The following is an 18,151-nucleotide window of genomic DNA, read 5'->3' on the forward strand; positions in this document are numbered from 1 at the left end:
TTTCCATTCCCCATGTCAAGCATCCAATGGAAAACCTTATCGTAATGCCTAAAACTGAACTTCCAAATTTTCACAAGGTTTATTTTGCTAGGTTCTCTTTATACTGGTATCACTCAACTCAAAAATGTATAATGATTATCTATGATCAGTGAACCAATAAGGAGAGAGTCAAAGGAAAAAGAACAAATTCTTGTCATCATTGTTTCATAAAAGAATATTATTAACCTTCAAAATACAAAATCTCCCTGAGACGGGATTTATCTCAAAACAGAGAAATCTAATGCATAAACTCAGAATTATGAAAATTCCATTAAATTGCCCTTATCTTATTCAGGTCATAACAGATTCAGCAAAACTTTGTCATGCATCAGAATTCGGGAACTTTTTTTTTTTTTTAAGATTTTATTTATTTATTCATGAGAATACACAGAGAGGAGAGAGAGAGAGAGAGAGGCAGAGACACAGGCAGAGGGAGAAGCAGGCTCCATGCAGGGAGCCTGACGTGGGACTCGATCCCAGGTCTCCAGGATCACACCCTGAGCTGTAGGCGGCACTAAACCGCTGAGCCACCGGGGCTGCTCTTTTTTTTTTTTTTAAGATGTATTTACTTTAGAGAGAGCTAGCAAGAGTGCAGGGGGAGACAGAATCTCCAGCAGATTCTCCTCTGCGCACAAAGCCTAACGCCGGGCTCAATCCCATGACCCTGAGATCATAACCTGAGTGGAAATCAAGAGTCTGATGCTTAAGCAACTGAGCCACCCGGGCACCCCTAGTAACTTCTTTTCTTTTTTAAAGATCTTATTTTTAAGTAATCTACACCCAACATGGGGCTCAAGCTTACAAGTGTTAGATCAAGAGTTGCATGCTCTACCAAATAAGCCAGCCAGGTGTCCCCAGAATTTAGTAACTTCTGAGCTCAGATACAGTGTAAACTTGGTTGGTATTTAAAGACCTGTACATTTGGTCCCAAGTACTCCTTCCAACTTGGCTTCCTCCCCACATAAACCCCTTTTCCAATCATCTTGATCTACTCTTTCCTACTCAAACACGTTTGACATTTCCCACTCTTGTATAGATGGTTTCCTTCATCTCTGATGGCCTTTAATTCTACTCAGCTAAATTCAATCCACCCTCCATGATCCAGCTGAGTGTCTCTCTCTCTCCTACCCTCCCCATCACTTGCCTCATTATCACAGTGCTCTGAATCACTCATTTATCACTCACTGGATATTCATTTATACTAAATATGCTGTTGACAGAGCTAGCCAAATCCTACTGAATTATAAGTTTTCTGAAGATAGACACTCATGTTTTAGATTCTCCTTTGAAACTACCAAATCAGATATGGAAATATCTATTTTTGATGTCAAAATCGTTAGTGGCTCTCATAATAAATCAGGTATCATTAAAACTCTTATGCCTGGGCAGCCCGGGTGGCTCAGAGGTTTGGCGCTGCCTTCAGCCCAGGGCATGATCCTGGAGTCCCGGAATCGAGTCCCACGTCAGGCTCCCTGCATGGAGCCTGCTTCTCCCTCTGCCTGTGTCTCTGCCTCTCTCTCTGTGTGTCTCTCATGAATAAAAAAGATCTTTAAAAAAAAAAAAACACTCTTATACCTCCTGGAGCACTTGGGTGGCTCAGTTGGTTGAGCGTCCGACTTGATTTTGGCTCAGGTCACACTCTCAGAGTTGTGGCATTGAGCCCCGGGTCGGGCTCCCATTGGACATGGCATCTGCTTGGTATTTTCTCTCTCCCTCTCCTTCTGCCTCACCCCAATGCCCCTCTCACTGGCTCTCACTCACTCTCTCTCTCTCTTTAGAAAATAAATACATACATACATATATAATTTTTAAGATGTTGCTTATACATCCTTTTATTAATATTAGGAAAAGCTTATTACATTATAAGAATAAGATATAAAACTGTATATGTTCCATGACCTTGCCTTTATAAAAATAAAACATTCTAACGTATTTCCTAGTTGTCCCAGGGTAGTCAAAGCCCCAGAGTTTGCTTATTACATTTCTATATTTTATAGTTTTCTATTATACATATTACTTCTATGATTTTGATATACATATATTTTGTAAACTGAGAATGTTGCTTGTGCACCTTTCCCCAGCCCTAAAGAGACATTTGTTTTTAAATGGGACCACCCTAGGATAACACCAGAAATCACTTCCATTTTCACGTTTCCGATGTCCTGCTTTCTCTGACTCCTTCACCCAAATTCCTATTCACAGCTTGTTCGTGAAGGAAAATGTCTTAATTAATCCCAAATGAATGAGATACTCTCCAATCTCTTCAACCCTGATGTAACTCATTTTGTATAAGTTCTTAATTTACTCACATTCAAATCTTCTATTTTCTGGAAATCAATCTATTTTAATCTACCTTCCCCCACTACCCAGCAGACTGTCAGGACATTGCATTTCTTTCCAGTTACTACCTGTTCAGGGAATATAAACTCAATCTCAGATAAACAAATTGTAAAGGAGAGAAATCTCCTGGAAAATACGATTTTGATGCATTCAAAAGTTGAACAGAATTAGTTTTACTGCTATTATTATTATTTATAATTTAACTCTGTAGGGCAGCCTGGGTGGCTCAGCAGTTTGGCGCCACCTTCAGCCCAGGGTGTGATCCTGGAGACCCAGGATCGAGTCCCAGGTCGGGTTCCCTGCATGGAGTCCACTTCTCCCTCTGCCTGTGTCTCTGCCTCTCTCTGTGTCTCTCATGAATAAATAAATAAAATCTTTAAAAAAAAATTAACTCTGTATATATTGAATTCATACTTTGCATTTAAGAGGATACAAGTTCTTGTCTCTTCATTGCAACATTCAAAAACAATGAATGACTTTGAGAGCCAATGGGCCTAAAGGTTTAAGGTAAACTCCTAAAATAACACAATTCTATGTGGAAAGTCCTCAAGAAAAAGGAAGACCTGATCATGAAAACCACTTAACATGATCTATAAGGTCATGCATGACTGATCCCACCTCTCTCCAGTCCTTTCTGGTAGTCTCTTGTACTCAACTCCCATACCAGGTACGAGCCTCACTCCAAGGATAGAAGCTATGTTCATCTCTCTACAGGACTACTGCTCACAATAGTCTCTGTATTCCTCTGACACCTTCCGCTCTTTGCAGATCTTACTATCTTCTCTCAAGTTCCCTTTTAAGTACTGCTGTCTCTGGGATGCCACCTGACTGCTTAGCCTTGGGTCAAGGCTCTTTACACACTGACATATCAAACTCCTCTTTTTGAAAATGCTCACCTCAATCCATAACTACAGACTTAGTATAGAGTAGCTCAGACATAAGGATTGACCACAAAAAGGTTGCACAGGGGCACAGGGGCACCTTGGTGGTTCAGTCAGTTAAAGGTCTTCCTTTGGCTTGGGTCATGATCCCAGGGTCTTGAGATCGAGCCCTGCATCAGTCTCCCCACTGAGTGAGGAGCCTGCTTCTCTCTCTCTCTCTCTTTCGCTCTGCCACTCCCACTACTTGGGCTCTCTCACACTCTCTCTCTCAAAATAAAATTTTAAAAAAGAGCATGCATCATTGAAGATACACTAAAAACACTGAATTGTACACTTTAAGATGGTGACATTTATGGTATGTGAATTGTAAACCAATAATTTTTTAAGTTAAAAAAACTTAAAAGTTGGGCCAATAAAAGTTAAATAAGTTTTTTGTCAAGGGACTTCACAGCCTCAAGTAAACTATTGGTAAGTGACCCTACGTCCAGGGTCACCTGAGATTGTCAAGTTTGCTAGAATAGCCCTACTCTATACCTGATGTCTCAGTGTTACTAAAAGTACCCCCTCTTAGACCCAAAACTATCCCAACATGGACAATAAACTATATGGTTACCCTAACTATATATATACCCAATCTCCAAGAACAGCATAGGATTTCACAAATATACGTGACTACTTCTAAAGTTCCTTAGAACATACTTGAGGAAATGCTGCATGAAATGGCAGTACAAAAGCTGTAAAGTCATGGAAATCCATTATTTTTGAATATTCAGTTCGGGAGACTAGAAGTGATGCCCCCATGAATGGAGAATGTAAATTCAAACATTTATTATTGGCCGAGAATTTTTACACTAATAGAAAACCACTATTGCTGCTGTTTTTTTAACAGGGCAGTAGTAATGTAATAAATAATGTGCTTGTTAAAAGAAAAATAAACAAAAGATTTACATATACCCCTCAAAATAATAAAACAACAGTACAAGTGCAATAGGGGGGAATCATACAGATTTGAGGAAGCTGAGCCACCCAGGTCCCAAGGAGGCTTTTCATTGACAAAAGAAATAATCAATAATGTGATAGGACCACCAAAACAGTTGGAATAAGCTTAAGTTTAATAAACCACCCAGTAGGGACACCTGGGTGGCTCAGAGGTTGAGTGTCCGCCTTTGGCTCAGGGTATGATCCCAGGGTCCCAAAATCGAGTTCCACATCGGGCTCCCCACAGGGAGCCTGCTTCTCCCTCAACCTGTGTCTCTGCCTTTCTCTCTGTGTTTCTAATGAATAAATAAATAAAATCCTTAAAAAAAATAAACCACTCAGTATGCAGAATGCAAATTTCAGTATATCCATCTTACTGGTCAGACATAGCTAAAATATCATGTTCAATTATGGGAGAGGATTGTGGGATAGAAAGAGCACTAACTTTGCAGTCAGACTGTCTTGGAATCATATCATGGCTCACATTTCCAGCATTAATAGCTCTGTGACTCCAGGTAAAACAATGAACCTCTCTGAAACTCAGCTTTCTCATCTACAGAACAGAGTAATGACACTCTTAGCTAGATTGCTGCCATAAGTACACATGAGAATATCTGCAAAAGGTCTGACAAATATATATGAAAAGGGAAAGTATTTTTTTTATTTAATTTTTTAAAAAGATTTTATTTCTTTATTCATGAGAGACAGAGAGAGAGAAAGAGAGGCAGAGACACAGGCAGAGGGAGAAGCAGGCTCCACGCAGAGAGCCCAATGTGGGACTCAATCCTGGGTCTCCAGGATCATACCTTGGGCTGAAGGCAGTTCTAAACTGCTGAACCACCTGGGCAACCTGGGTTGCCCAAAAAGGGAAAGTATTAACTGCTTTGTTAACTGTTTTTATTACTAGGTTCTTATTCTCTTTAGAATAATGTTTTCAGAAGTATCAGGAAAAAAAAATAGCAAAAGGCAAAAGAACATCCTCCTCACCTGTCTGCTATACTCCCTGGTTGCACCTCCTTCACAAAGATATCAACTTCTCCCAGATTTTGACTTCTAAGGGCCACCACACTAAATCCAAGGCCTCCAGTTGAAGGCCGTTCTATATCAATATATTCAATTTGCCGGCCCTAATGAAAGGGGATTTAAAAAAAAAGAAAAAGTCAGTGAAATACATTTAACCACTGTACCCTTTCCAAAGAAATGAAATTACTATTTTCATGAATAACACAAAAAACAGTTCCCCTAAGTCATCTGTATCAAAACAAACAAACAAAAAACCTACACACACACACACACACACACACACACACACACACACACACAAAAGCAAAAAATCCCTCAGCATTTCAGCAATAAATTATTTCTGGAAATCCTCTCACTTTATTACTTTCAGTAGAACATAAGAGGGAATGTGCAGCATTCCACCACCTCAGGGAATCAAAGAGGTATTTTCAGACTTCATTCACATTATGAAATGAAACCCAAACTGGATGAAAATTCCTGAGAAAAACAACTTTTTCCACAGTAAATCCTATATTACTTTTTATACTGAATCCAAATTCTCTACAAGCAAAATATATTTTTTAATGAGGAAAGCCAAATAGATATCAAACATACACTAGTGTTCAGCCTAAGTTACAACCTGCTGCATTTGTTAGGGTTGTGTTTTTAATTATATCGTGGAATTAATTAATATTCCATTTTATTAGATTAATTCAAAAGATTATAGAAAGGCCACCATTCAGATGGGTTCTATGTGTAATAAAAAAATATTTGATTGCTTTACTTAATAATTACATTTATGACATGAGAACTTCATAAGTGTAATCACATAACAAAAGCATCACATAAAAATAATTATTAGAAAGTTAAGAGGATAAAGCTATAAAGTTAAAAAAGGAATTAGGTATAGATTATTTAAATATTTCACCTTAAACAGATTCTTTTTAACCTTAAAATTCAGCTTTCATTTTTTAAAGACACTTATTAGAAGGTGAGTTAAACAAATACAAAGCTAACACATCCAAAAATCCAACTCTATTTAATTTTTAATAGGTATTGGGGACAAAACTGGATTATTCTTCAATTTTTTTCTGAGATTTTCTAAATCATATTATCTCTAACTCCCATTAATTCTGTTTTGATAAAAAATTAAAAACAGCTTCAAAGGAATTTCATCACTTCTGGTAGACATCAATCTTCCTATAATCAAAATCATAAGAATCTTTTGTAGATATGTGTAGATATGTGCTAAATTGGAGTAATTGTCTAAAAACTGCTTACCACACAGATATTTTCCTTATTAATTTTAACCCAATAAATTTCCAATACACAGGTTAGAAAATAGTATCAATCTTTTCTAACAAAATAAAGATGCAAGCAAGCCACACAAAGCAAATTTTAAGGCAAAATGAGAGAGTATTTTTCTTTTTCTTTTTTTATTTTTTTTAATTTTTATTTATTTATGATAGTCACAGAGAGAGAGAGAGGCAGAGACACAGGCGGAGGGAGAAGCAGGCTCCATGCACCGGAAGCCTGATGTGGGATTCGATCCCGGGTCTCCAGGATCGCGCCCTGGGCCAAAGGCAGGCGCCAAACCGCTGCGCCACCCAGGGATCCCTATTTTTCTTTTTAAAGAGTATTGTTTAATCTATAACAAGAGAAAGATAGCTAAATAGTCCCATGACAAAATATAACTTTACCTGTGCCATCTGTTGGATGACTGAGTTAAAGTCTTCATTTCCTGACTTAGGAGTCCAAGGAAATAACCCAGAGACAGTCAAATTATTAGAAGGTCTTTGAGCATTCCCATTAGCAATGGCACTGTCTGTAAACACTAATAAACCTTTCCTAGAAAAATCAAAGTTGGTCGAACAATCTGAGGGTATGTGGCTGAGCTGTTGAAGAGAAAAACAAAAAGAATCATCAATAGAAACCTACAGAAAATAAATATTTCTATTCACTAAATATTCTTTTTTGCCCATTACATATATAATCTGCATATTAAATATTTACATATAAAAACACAGATATATGAATCTGTGTTTGTAAGGCTATAAATTTTTTTATCTAGTATTACACAGAATTTTTTTTAAGATTTTATTTATTCATGAGAGACACAAAGAGGCAGATACATAGGCAGAGGGAGAAAGCAGGCTCCCTCAGGGAGCCCAATGCAGAACTTGACCCTGGGATCACAACCTGAGCCAAAGGCAGACACTCAACCACTGAGTCACCCAGGTGCCCTATACAGAATATTTAATAGTTTAAAATATGTTGCTTTCTGGGGCACCGGGTGGTTCAGTCAGTTGAGTGTCCAACTCTTGGTTCCAGCTTGGGTTAAGATCTCAGTGTCACAAGATTAAGGAGTCTGCTTGAGATTCTTTCCCTCTCCTCTACTCCTCCCTCTTCCTCTGCCCTCTCCCAGCTCACATGCGCTCTCTAAAACAAATAAATCTTAAAAAAAAAAAAAAAATGTGTTGCTTCCTGCCTTCTACCATTACCTCATTAACAGCATGTACAACAGTTCATTACACTTCACATATACATCCAGTCAGTCGGATAAACATCTAAGACACTGAGCCCTTTTGCATTTCCATGTAGAAGGCCACAAAAAAATCCACAGGTAATTTCAACAAAAATAACAATAACAGTATTTACTGAATGATTGCTATGAGCAAGGTCTATACCAAACTCTTACATATTATCTCATTTAATCCTTATAACAGACCTCAGAGATAATATTATTCCATTTGCAAACATGAAAACTAAGACACATAGGTTAAGTAATTTGCCCAAGATTAATGGCAAATGAATCACAGAGATACTGAAACATCATAGAAAAAAAAAGGGGAGAGAGAATCCTGTAATTATGGTGAATAGGAAAATAGAGGTTAATTTTTTAAATATCATTGGCTGATTTGAGTGCTACCACAGTGGAATAAAGGTAACATCAAAAATGAATGTCACGGCCATGATCCCACGTTCCTGGGATGGAACCCCATGTCAGGCCCCCTGTTCAACTGAGTTTGTTGCCCTCCACACCCACCTTTGCCTCCCCAACCCACATTCTCTCTTGTTCACTCTCTCTCAAGTGAATAAATAAAAGCTTACAAAAAAAAAAAAAGAACAAATATCAACAGGATCTGATAGACAAAAATCAACACCCATCAAAATTTTATGAAAACACTAAAAAAAAATCAGATTTTACAGTTGAATGAATAAAAATATGATTATGCATATAACAACTCTAAACTGTATAAATATAAAAGACTGTTATTATGATGGATGGGTTGGTCGAATCCACTCTTAGTCCAGTAACAGATATGTAATGACCTTTCCCAATTTCTGTTGCTACCAACAGCATTCACTGTTGCACTATAGGATTCATCCCATGACCAAGGAATACAGAAAGCAGACCACCAATATGGGAAATGCTAAAATTATGGTATAAATTCTGATCTGGAGAAAGAAATTCACAAAGAGACATATGCACAGGGTTTAATTCTTAATTAGTTATAAGAAAAATCACTTGCAAAAAAAAAAAAAAAAATCACTTGCTAAATATTTATGGTCATTTTGGTGTATCAGCAAAAACCACTGTTTTCCCAAATTTTATTAATTTTCTCCTAACAGCCATGATACATTATCTCCAATTACATTTAAAATTCTGCCAATGAGGGATCCCTGGATGGCGCAGCGGTTTAGTGCCTGCCTTTGGCCCAGGGCACGATCCTGGAGACCCGGGATCAAATCCCACGTCGGGCTCCCGGTGCATGGAGCCTGCTTCTCCCTCTGCCTGTGTCTCTGCCTCTCTCTCTGTGTGACTATCATAAATAAATAAAAATTAAATTAAATTAAAATAAATAAAATAAAATAAAATAAAATAAAATAAAATAAAATAAAATAAAATTCTGCCAATGGGACGCCTGGGTGGCTCAGTGGTTAAGCGCCTGCCACATCAAGTGCCACATCAGGCTCGCTGTTTCTCTCTCTGCCTATGTCTCTGCCTCTTTCTCTGTGTGTCTCTCATGAATGAATGAATGAATGAATGAATGAATAAAAATAAATAAATAAAATAAAATTCTGTCCAAAGTAATCCATAGGATAGCTACTATTCAAGCCCAGCTTGTAGAATAGATGATTTAAAATCAATTTGTCATCCAAGACCCCAAAACATAGCAACCAAGAGCACAACTAAAACTATTAATTTCTAGTACTCTAAGAAGAGGTGCTATGTATCCAATAAGTCAACACTCGTGTATGTAGAAACTGCAAAAGTCCAGGTACTATGCTATATGTAGTGGAGGAAACATAAGTAAAACAGGAGTTATAATGCTAAAACTTTCTGATCAGAATATCTGTGACATTTAATACTTACTTTGATAATTATTTGACAAGCATTTTTTTTAAAGATTTTATTTATTTATTCATAAGAGACACAGAGAAGTATAGACATAGGCAGAGGGAGAAGCAGGCTCCTTCCAGAGAGCCCCATGTGGGACTCTATCCTTGGACCCGGGATCATATCCTGAGCTGAAAGCAAACGCTCAAATGCTGAGCTACCCAGGCATCCTAAGCATTTGATATTTGAGAGGTGTAAATAATATGCTACAAGGCTATGATCACTTCTTGCTAGAAAAAGACATCATGAAGAAAATACATTTTATGTATTTTCTAAACACCATTTTATGTTTTAAAGCAAATGCTGGAAAAAAAAAGAAAGAAAGGAAGGAAGGAAGGAAGGAAGGAAGGAAGGAAGGAAGGAAGGAAGGAAGAAAGAAAGAAAGAAAGAGAGAAGAAAGAGAAAGAAAGAAAGAAAAGAAAGAAAAGAAAGAAAAGAAAGAAAGAAAGAAAGAAAGAAAGAAAGAAAGAAAATAAATAAATAAATAAATGTTGGGAAGTCTGAAAACACCTGACCTTTACATATTTAAATAAGTACAACTTATATTCTAAAACCAAACACAAAATTTATCATAAACATTTTAGGTAGGCTTTATGCCCAACATGGGGCTTGAACTCAAGACCTCAACATAAACATTCATATGCTTTACAGAGTGAACCAGCCAGGTACTCCCCCATAAACATTTTTAAACTATCCATGCCAATGCTACCTACAGGTCATAGGGCCCAGTAGAGTCTTCTTGCTGAATTAAGCACACTTAGAGACAGTTGGTCTGTCTCTATCTCCTTCTATCGTTCTTTGCTGTTTTGAATAAACCAACATGTAAAATCCTGATGAGTAACTTACTTGCCCTTTCAGTTGCTTGATGGACTGCTGAAGTGTGAGTATTTGATTGAAGAGAGGGCTCTGTAGTGTCTCATAAAACAGAGAGAGCTTCTCATTCTGTGATGTGTCCCCCTTTTCCTGCAGTTTCATTTTTAGGCGATCAAGAACTTGTAGGACCTGCAGTTTATCTTGTTTGAAGAAGGATAATCAGAGCACAAGTTAATCCCATCGTACATTCCATTTTCCAACCATTAATTAATTTTACTGATAGAAGTATATATCTAGTGTACCTGGAGCAGGATTTTCAGGCATTTTGAATTATTGTCTTCAATCCCTTTTAAAGAAACCTAAAGAAAAATTTCAAAATGCAAAAGGTGGTTTTTCCATTAGTGTATAGTGGCTTATAGTTCTATTAAAGAAAAGCTCTAAGAACATTCTTCATCAAAAGACTTCACACAAATTAAAATTACAATAAGGTGCCACTATATACCCACTAAGATGGCTAAAACTAGAAAAATAAAGACAATTTGTTGAGTGTTGACAAATACGTGAAGAAACTAGAACTCTCAACATCACTAGTAGGAACATAAAATGGCACATACAACTTTGAAAAGTTGTTTGGTAGTTTCTTACAGAGTTAAAAATACACTTACTATATGACTTAGCACTTCCACTCCTAAATACTTACCCAAAAAAATGAAAATACAAACTCACAAAAGACCTATATGTGAATGTTCATTGCATTTTTATTTATAAAAGCCCCGAACTAATAACAGATGAATATATAAGCAAACTATAGAATGAAAACAGAATGCTCAGAAATAAAAAGGAAAAAAATTATAAATATATACAACATGGATCGATCTCGAAAACAGTATGTTGAAGGAAAAAAAACAAACAAAGGTTACAGACTGTATGATTCCATTCACATGAAGTTCAATCTATAGTTCTAGATTAGTTTACCTGGGCAGGTAGAAAGGAGCTGAATGGTAAGGGATTTAAAGGAGCTTTTGGGGTAATCTTTCTAAATTTTGAATTTAGAATTCAAATTTAGAATTTTGGGGTACTTACTGTATTCATAGATGTATATATTTGTCAAAATTCATTGACCTACATTTTTTTTTTTTTTTTTGAGAGATACAGAGAGAGGCAGAGACACAGGCAGAGAGAGAAGCAGGCTCCCCACAGGGAGCCGGATGCGGGACTGGATCCCTGGACTCCAGGATCAGGACCTGAATGAAAGGCAGCCGCTCAACCGCTGAGCCACCAAGGTCCCCTAACCTACATATTTTAAATCAGTACATTTTATTGTTCACAAATTATACTTCAATAAAGTTGATTTTGATCCTGAACTGGAAAAGAACATCTAAATTATTTAAGAGATGAAGATTTTAGAGAGATTAGGAAAAAAAAAATCTCCAAGCTACACAGTTCCAGATTCCTACCAGTCATCTGAATCTCCAAAACCTAACTACTCAAAATATTGGCATTTTCTGTTTTTATTCCAGTGATTTACTCAAACTGGCCTAAAATGTAATGTAATCACAACTGAAAATGCTAGCAAAATCCTCTGCTATGACCAGAATGGCACTTTCACAGTGGTCATTTATACTAATGGTACACTAAGTTGTAGTGAACCATCAAAGAAATAGAGTATTATATAGTCAAAATCCTCTTAACATTAACTCTGGATACAGTCACCGAATGAGGTCTTTATCTTCGAATTCAAGGTCACAAAGTAAGAAAGCCTATTAAAAGCCAGTAAGGGATGCCATCTGCATTGATAAAAGGTCCAAGTATTCCATCCAAATGTTCACTGGATTCAGTGAGAACTACCAAAGAACAGCTGAATAGGGTGTCACAGAGACACTACTGATGAGCTCAGCATCTCAATTGTGCGACCTTTCAAACTACCCATTGACAGGTAACTGAGTAACAAAAGACCATTACAATGGCACTGTCCTTTTCTATAGCAGCCTGAAGCCCTAGAGGATTGACAAGAGCAGCTCTGCAGTCATTAATACATCAACCTCTCTGAAAGAAAGAATGCAAGCTGAAACTCTGAGATGCAATTCTTTTACTGTCAGATTGGCAATTTTTTTTTAAATTAATAGCATGTACTCTAGATGTCATGGAAAAACAGGTGGGAATATAAATTTGCAATCTTTTAAGAGCAACTTAGCAATAGCTATCAATATATTAAACCTGCATTCTCTTTTACTCGGAACAATACTTCTGAGGCTCTCTCCTAAAGAAATAGTTGCAAAGGTCACACAGATGCATTGTACAAGGATACTTACTTCATTGTTGAGAACAAAACTCCTGGAAAAATTAAACTCTTAAAAGCAATCTGTCATTGTAATAATAAAGTAGTTCGGAATATACTGAAATGAGAACGGGAGGAAAATAGTTAACAGTAAGCCTGTGGCTGCCTCTTTCAGGGAGGGATTCCCAGCTTGATAACCAGAACCCCTTGCAAACATCCTCAAGGTTTTTATTTTTTCCTCAAGGTTTTTAATAGATAACAGCCCCTCATTTTTAAATGTCAGGAAATACCTGATCTGTCTTAATTGCTTTTTATACATAATCTGAGAATGTATGGATTATGGGTCATGGCTGACTAGAAGATAGGAGATAATCACACAGACACTTTCTGTATGTGTAAGTAATGGAATATAAAACTCAGGATTCCCCAAACACAAAAGGTTTCCTTTGAGAAAAATGTGTTTATACATACTGAGAATTTGGTTAGTAACCTAAAACAAAAACGTGTTCTAAGGTTGAATTTACTCCTGTAAACAAATTAAAAATTACAGTTAAAGTCTGACAGAAATACATTTATAAGGGATTTAATGTCAATCTATATGTAACTAGGTATTTTAAATGTGTCAATAACATGTCCTAAGAAGAAAAATGACATTCTTTGGGACGCCTACTGGCCAGGCAGAGTTTCTCCAGCAAGAAACGTCCATGCCTACCTCCTGCCTGTAACCGCTGAATCATGAGTAAGGTCTGGTGATGTTTGATCTCTTGTTCGCATGAGCATGCTTTGATTCAACCCTCTATGTTAACACAAGGATGTTATCAAACATACAGACTTGAAGAGGGCAAACAGAAACTTTCAGGATATGTGCATTATTCTTTCTGTAAGAAAAAAATATGTATCTCTATGTAGGTTTTAGTGATTACTTCTAGAATGTGGGGATGGGGAGATAAAAAAGATTAGACTTTAACAGATTTTAGTGCTGTCTGAACTTTATTTTATAACTTAAAAATTAGAAAAGGGGGCACTAGATGGCTCAGGTAATCATCTGTCTTCAGTTCAAGTCATGATTTCAGGGTCCTGGGATGGAGCCCTGGATCAAGCCCGCAATGGGCTGCTGGCTCAGTGGGGGACCTTCTTCTTTCTCTCCTTCTGCCTGCTGCTCCCCCTGCTTGTGCTCTCTGTCAAATAAATAAATAAAATCTTAAAAAAAAAAAAACTAAACTAAAAAAGACATAAGATAATGGCTAAGATGGCCTAATGAGAGAGCAAGCAGGTACAAAGATAATGACAACACAACAGGACAATTATATTGTAAGGCATATACATCAATAGCAGAGGTGTATGACATGTGCTAAGTGAAATCACAAGGGGAGAGGGACTAAACCTGGGTGGGGATGGTTAGAATGCCGGAATGAGAACACATTAGAAACTTCTCTTATAAAGGCTAAAGAAAGAGGTGTAAAAGGAGAGTGATCATTTGCCCTCATTTGCCTAAAATAGTCTCAGAATACAGAACATCATTATAGATAGTGTTCCATTTCTCTCTCAAAAGTGCTGCAGTTACTGATAGAAAAGATGTGGCATACACACACACACACACACACACACACGCACACACAAATAGGTATTATTCAGCCATAAAAAAAAAGAGAGACTTTGCCATTTGTGACAACATAGATGGGCCTACAGAGTATTATGCTAAGTGACATAAGTCAGAGAAAGATAAATGTCGTATGATTTCACTTAAACGTGAAATCTAAAAAATAAAACGAGTAACCAAACAAAAACAAAAACCACCTCTTAAATAGAACTGATGGTTGCCAGAGAGGAGGTGGGTGGAGGGATAGATAAAGATGATTAAGAGGTACAAACTTTCATTTATAAAATTTTAAAAAATTGTGTCAGTTTGAATGACATATAGGGCTACCCTTGGTCAGTGGTATTCAAATTTTGGCATGCATCAGAATCACCAGGAGGGCTTGTTGAAACACAACTTGCCAGGGCTCACCCTCAGAGTTTCCAATGCTGCAGGTCTGAAGAAAGCCAGAGAATTTGCAGTTCTAACAAAGTTCCTATGTGATCCTGACACTACTAGCCTAGAGACTGTACACAGGTAAAAGCTCACAAATTTCTGTGAGGAATATTAATTAGCTTTAAATGACCTAGTATAAGGTCTCTGGACATAGGAAATAATATTGTTTTTGTGTTGGGGGGATTGTTTTGTTTTTTGTTTTTGGGGCTTTTTTCTTACTGCAAATGTGGACTGCAAAATGGATGCTTGGTTCACAGAAAGATAAGTACCCAAACTGAGAATAAGCATTTAGAAACCATGCAATGTGGCAGAGTAATGCTGATCTATTCAATTTAGTAATATAACCTTGACTTACCTTTTATTTCTTTTTTTAATGTCATTTTTTTTAACAATTCATTTTTCCAATAAATAATGCTACAAAAATATCAGTCCTTAAAAGAGTGGGGGTGCAGGGAAATCCTGATCTCTTCACCAACAGTTTAAGAAGCACAGACTTAAATAGACTTTGAGAGGGTCCTTGTAAATAATGCTAAGTAGACTGGTCTTTATCCTGTAAGCAACAGGAAGTAATTAAAGGCTTTTAAGTAGGGATGTATTGAGTCCAGATTTCTATTTAAAAAGGTAATTCTGGTAATAGGATAGATTAGTGGTCTTCAAACATTTTTAAACACACATTCCCATCAGTGAGAATATGTTGACCGTTCACCTTACTTTTTTATAATTATATACACATACTATTATAAGTTACATGTCATATGTTTTAAAACATACATAAAATAAAAATGCCATGACAATAAGGTAAAAACACTAAAAAGCAAGGGTTTATTGTCATCTTCCTACCATCCCCATGGATCACCCTGTACATTTTGGAATCCATGGTGTAGAGTATTCCTCGGTAAGGGTTACGAGTAAAAACTGATTGGCTATCCAACCTCTGACTGATATTTAATAAAAGCTAAACTTTGTCCACCAAGCAGGTCTGGAAAATTACTACAGTCCACGGTGTTAGGTAATATCTAGGGAAGAGGACTAAAGCCTTCAGAGTATACGAGGACAGAAAGAAGAAATACAACACTCGACAGCTGAATATCCAGGAAGCAGTGTACAGGCTAAGTGGTCTTAAGAAATCTTCAACCGGGATCCCTGGGTGGCGCAGCGGTTTGGCACCTGCCTTTGGCCCAGGGCGCGATCCTAGAAACCCGGGATCGAATCCCACGTGGGGCTCCCGGTACATGGAGCCTGCTTCCCCCTCTGCCTGTGTCTCTGCCTCTCTCTCTCTCTCTCTCTGTGTGTGACTATCATAAATAAATAAAAATTTTAAAAAAAATTTAAAAAGAAAAAAAAATCTTCAAACAACTCTGAACTATTTGACTATGCTGAGAAACAGGGAATTTTAAGTTTGTTTAAACATGGTAAAGCAGAGTCTAACTTGTCAGAGATAGGCTACCTAGAATTGGTCATCGCCTGGATATTAAAAAGCCACAGTGTGCCGCTATCCTCATAGGTGTACAGAGAAGGCATAGTTATTATGCTCAGTGGCTTCCACTCCATCATTGATCAAGAGAGTTTGAGCCATGAATTTTTCATGTCTGGTTCACTGTAGGATTTGACTGAAGGAAATTATTATAATATTGTGGCTTTTCCTTAATACCCATGCCTTTAGCCATCACCAATTAATGGAGTATTTGAAAAAAGTGATGCAGAGATACAAATTTGATTTAAATTTCTAGGTGGAGGAAACTTATTGAATAGATTTATTAACCTCCTCAGTTCAAGAACTGAAGTGAAATAAGGACCCTGAGAAACATACTTTTCAGATTCCCTATAGCACACAGAATAAAACACCCCAAGACATCATATACTTCTACCTTGAACATTTGGGAGAAAAAGATCACTGGCAATCAGTTTGGCGAACTACAGGTATTCAGTATCTAACTGCAGATATGAATTGGGAGATCACAAACTCCTCATTGGAATTCTCCAGAGTGCAAGGGAACCAGGGAGTTCGAACAGTCTAAAAGCCATTAACTTTAAATGAAGTCAGGATTTCAGAAGTAAAAAAAAAAAAAAGGATTTCAGAAGTTATTCAATAATACAAGTCCATGAACAAATTAAAGTTGCTATTGCTTCCTTTGGTGTGCAAAGCTCAGGTTGTATCTAATTATCATGCCTTTGTCCCCAAAGCTCAGCATTTGTGAGGTACCAATTAAATGGGAAACAAACACTCCTAGCCAAAGTAAACACATCTGCTACCATGCTAATGTGGATTCAAGACAGTTGTCATAGTCTTGTATCCCTAACAACTGACGAGGCCTTTTCTTAAACCCGTTACATGTAAAAGATAATATATTTTTGGCTGCTGCCAAAACACTACATTCCTGGAATTCTAGAAACAGATATATAAATTCCAGAACAATGTTGATATTTTGGGGCCATAAGCTTAAGCGTAAGCAACGCTTAATCAAGTCCACTGAATGCTGAAATTGAAGATGAACAATACCATTGATAAACTCAGAATCAGAACTGAATTGAGTCAGTTCTTCAGACTAAGCCAGTTGGCTAAGTACTAATTTTCTTATTGAACTATTCAAAGTAAATCAATGCATATCAATATTCTGCCTGTGACTTGGCCAGTGTTTAAGAAGGAAGTTAAACTGTTTTATGGTAATCTTTTGTATTTCTGTTGGCAGTTTTCTCTAATGATTGACCAAAAAAAAAAAAAAATCCCCAAATCTGAGCACTTTTCACACTTGTGGATCTCTAACTAGTGTAACTACTGTAACTAGTCCCCCACTGGGAAGATCCAGGCATTCATAAATGATTACTTTCCACCTCAAATATTCTGTTCAATTCTCCCCACGCTGTAGGCTGTATGCCCTTCTCTCCAGAAATACCATCAGGGCACTTTCTGGCATGCTTTGTGATATTCCAAACAATCCTAGAAATTGTGAAATAGACCAAACAAGGTTTGCCACCAATGTTCATCTTCCTCTCCTTCTTCCTCCTGACCTTTTCCCAAGACCATTTTATCTGTCACTAAATCACATAATTCACCTTTTGGTGTCTACTAAGCAGCAAACGCAAGGTCATTCTGTAAAACATCTCCTTTATCTTAACAACATAGTATTAGTATCACCCTCAATCTGCAGTTGCAGAGAACTTGCTAAAACTTCAAAAAAGCAGGAAGAGAAATTTCACCTTGGGAGGAGGGAAGGTCAACTGTTAATGACTTTAAAAATGAAAGTTGGATATTTCACATTTTTAACGGAGAGAGAATGTTTGTCAACCTTACCCTCAACATCCACTTAACTCACTACCCCTCCTACCATACTCTTGTCCTGGGGCTTCATTAAAATCTCCAGAAATTAACTCCAAAGGGTCCTGAC

General features: G+C 37.1%; 1 protein-coding gene across 14 annotated transcripts in view; it reads right to left on the bottom strand.

Moving 5' to 3' along the window:
• Positions 1-18,151, bottom strand: part of PATJ (PATJ crumbs cell polarity complex component) — a 358,484-nt gene that overhangs the window by 335,680 nt on the left and 4,653 nt on the right. For all 14 annotated transcript variants that reach the window (XR_011995974.1, XM_072730762.1, XM_072730764.1 and 11 more), the window contains exons 2-5: positions 10,758-10,814; positions 10,489-10,655; positions 6,941-7,135; positions 5,226-5,365 (exon numbers count right to left, since the gene is read on the bottom strand). Coding sequence is in view for 13 of the 14 variants with exons in the window: in XM_072730762.1 (XP_072586863.1) it covers positions 5,226-5,365; positions 6,941-7,135; positions 10,489-10,655; positions 10,758-10,779 (524 nt within the window). In the remaining variant the exon portion in view is untranslated. The remainder of the gene's footprint in view (positions 1-5,225; positions 5,366-6,940; positions 7,136-10,488; positions 10,656-10,757; positions 10,815-18,151) is intronic.

The sequence above is a fragment of the Vulpes vulpes genome, chromosome 12 (genome assembly GCF_048418805.1).
Source record: "Vulpes vulpes isolate BD-2025 chromosome 12, VulVul3, whole genome shotgun sequence".
In the NCBI taxonomy this organism is placed as follows: Eukaryota; Metazoa; Chordata; class Mammalia; order Carnivora; family Canidae; genus Vulpes; species Vulpes vulpes.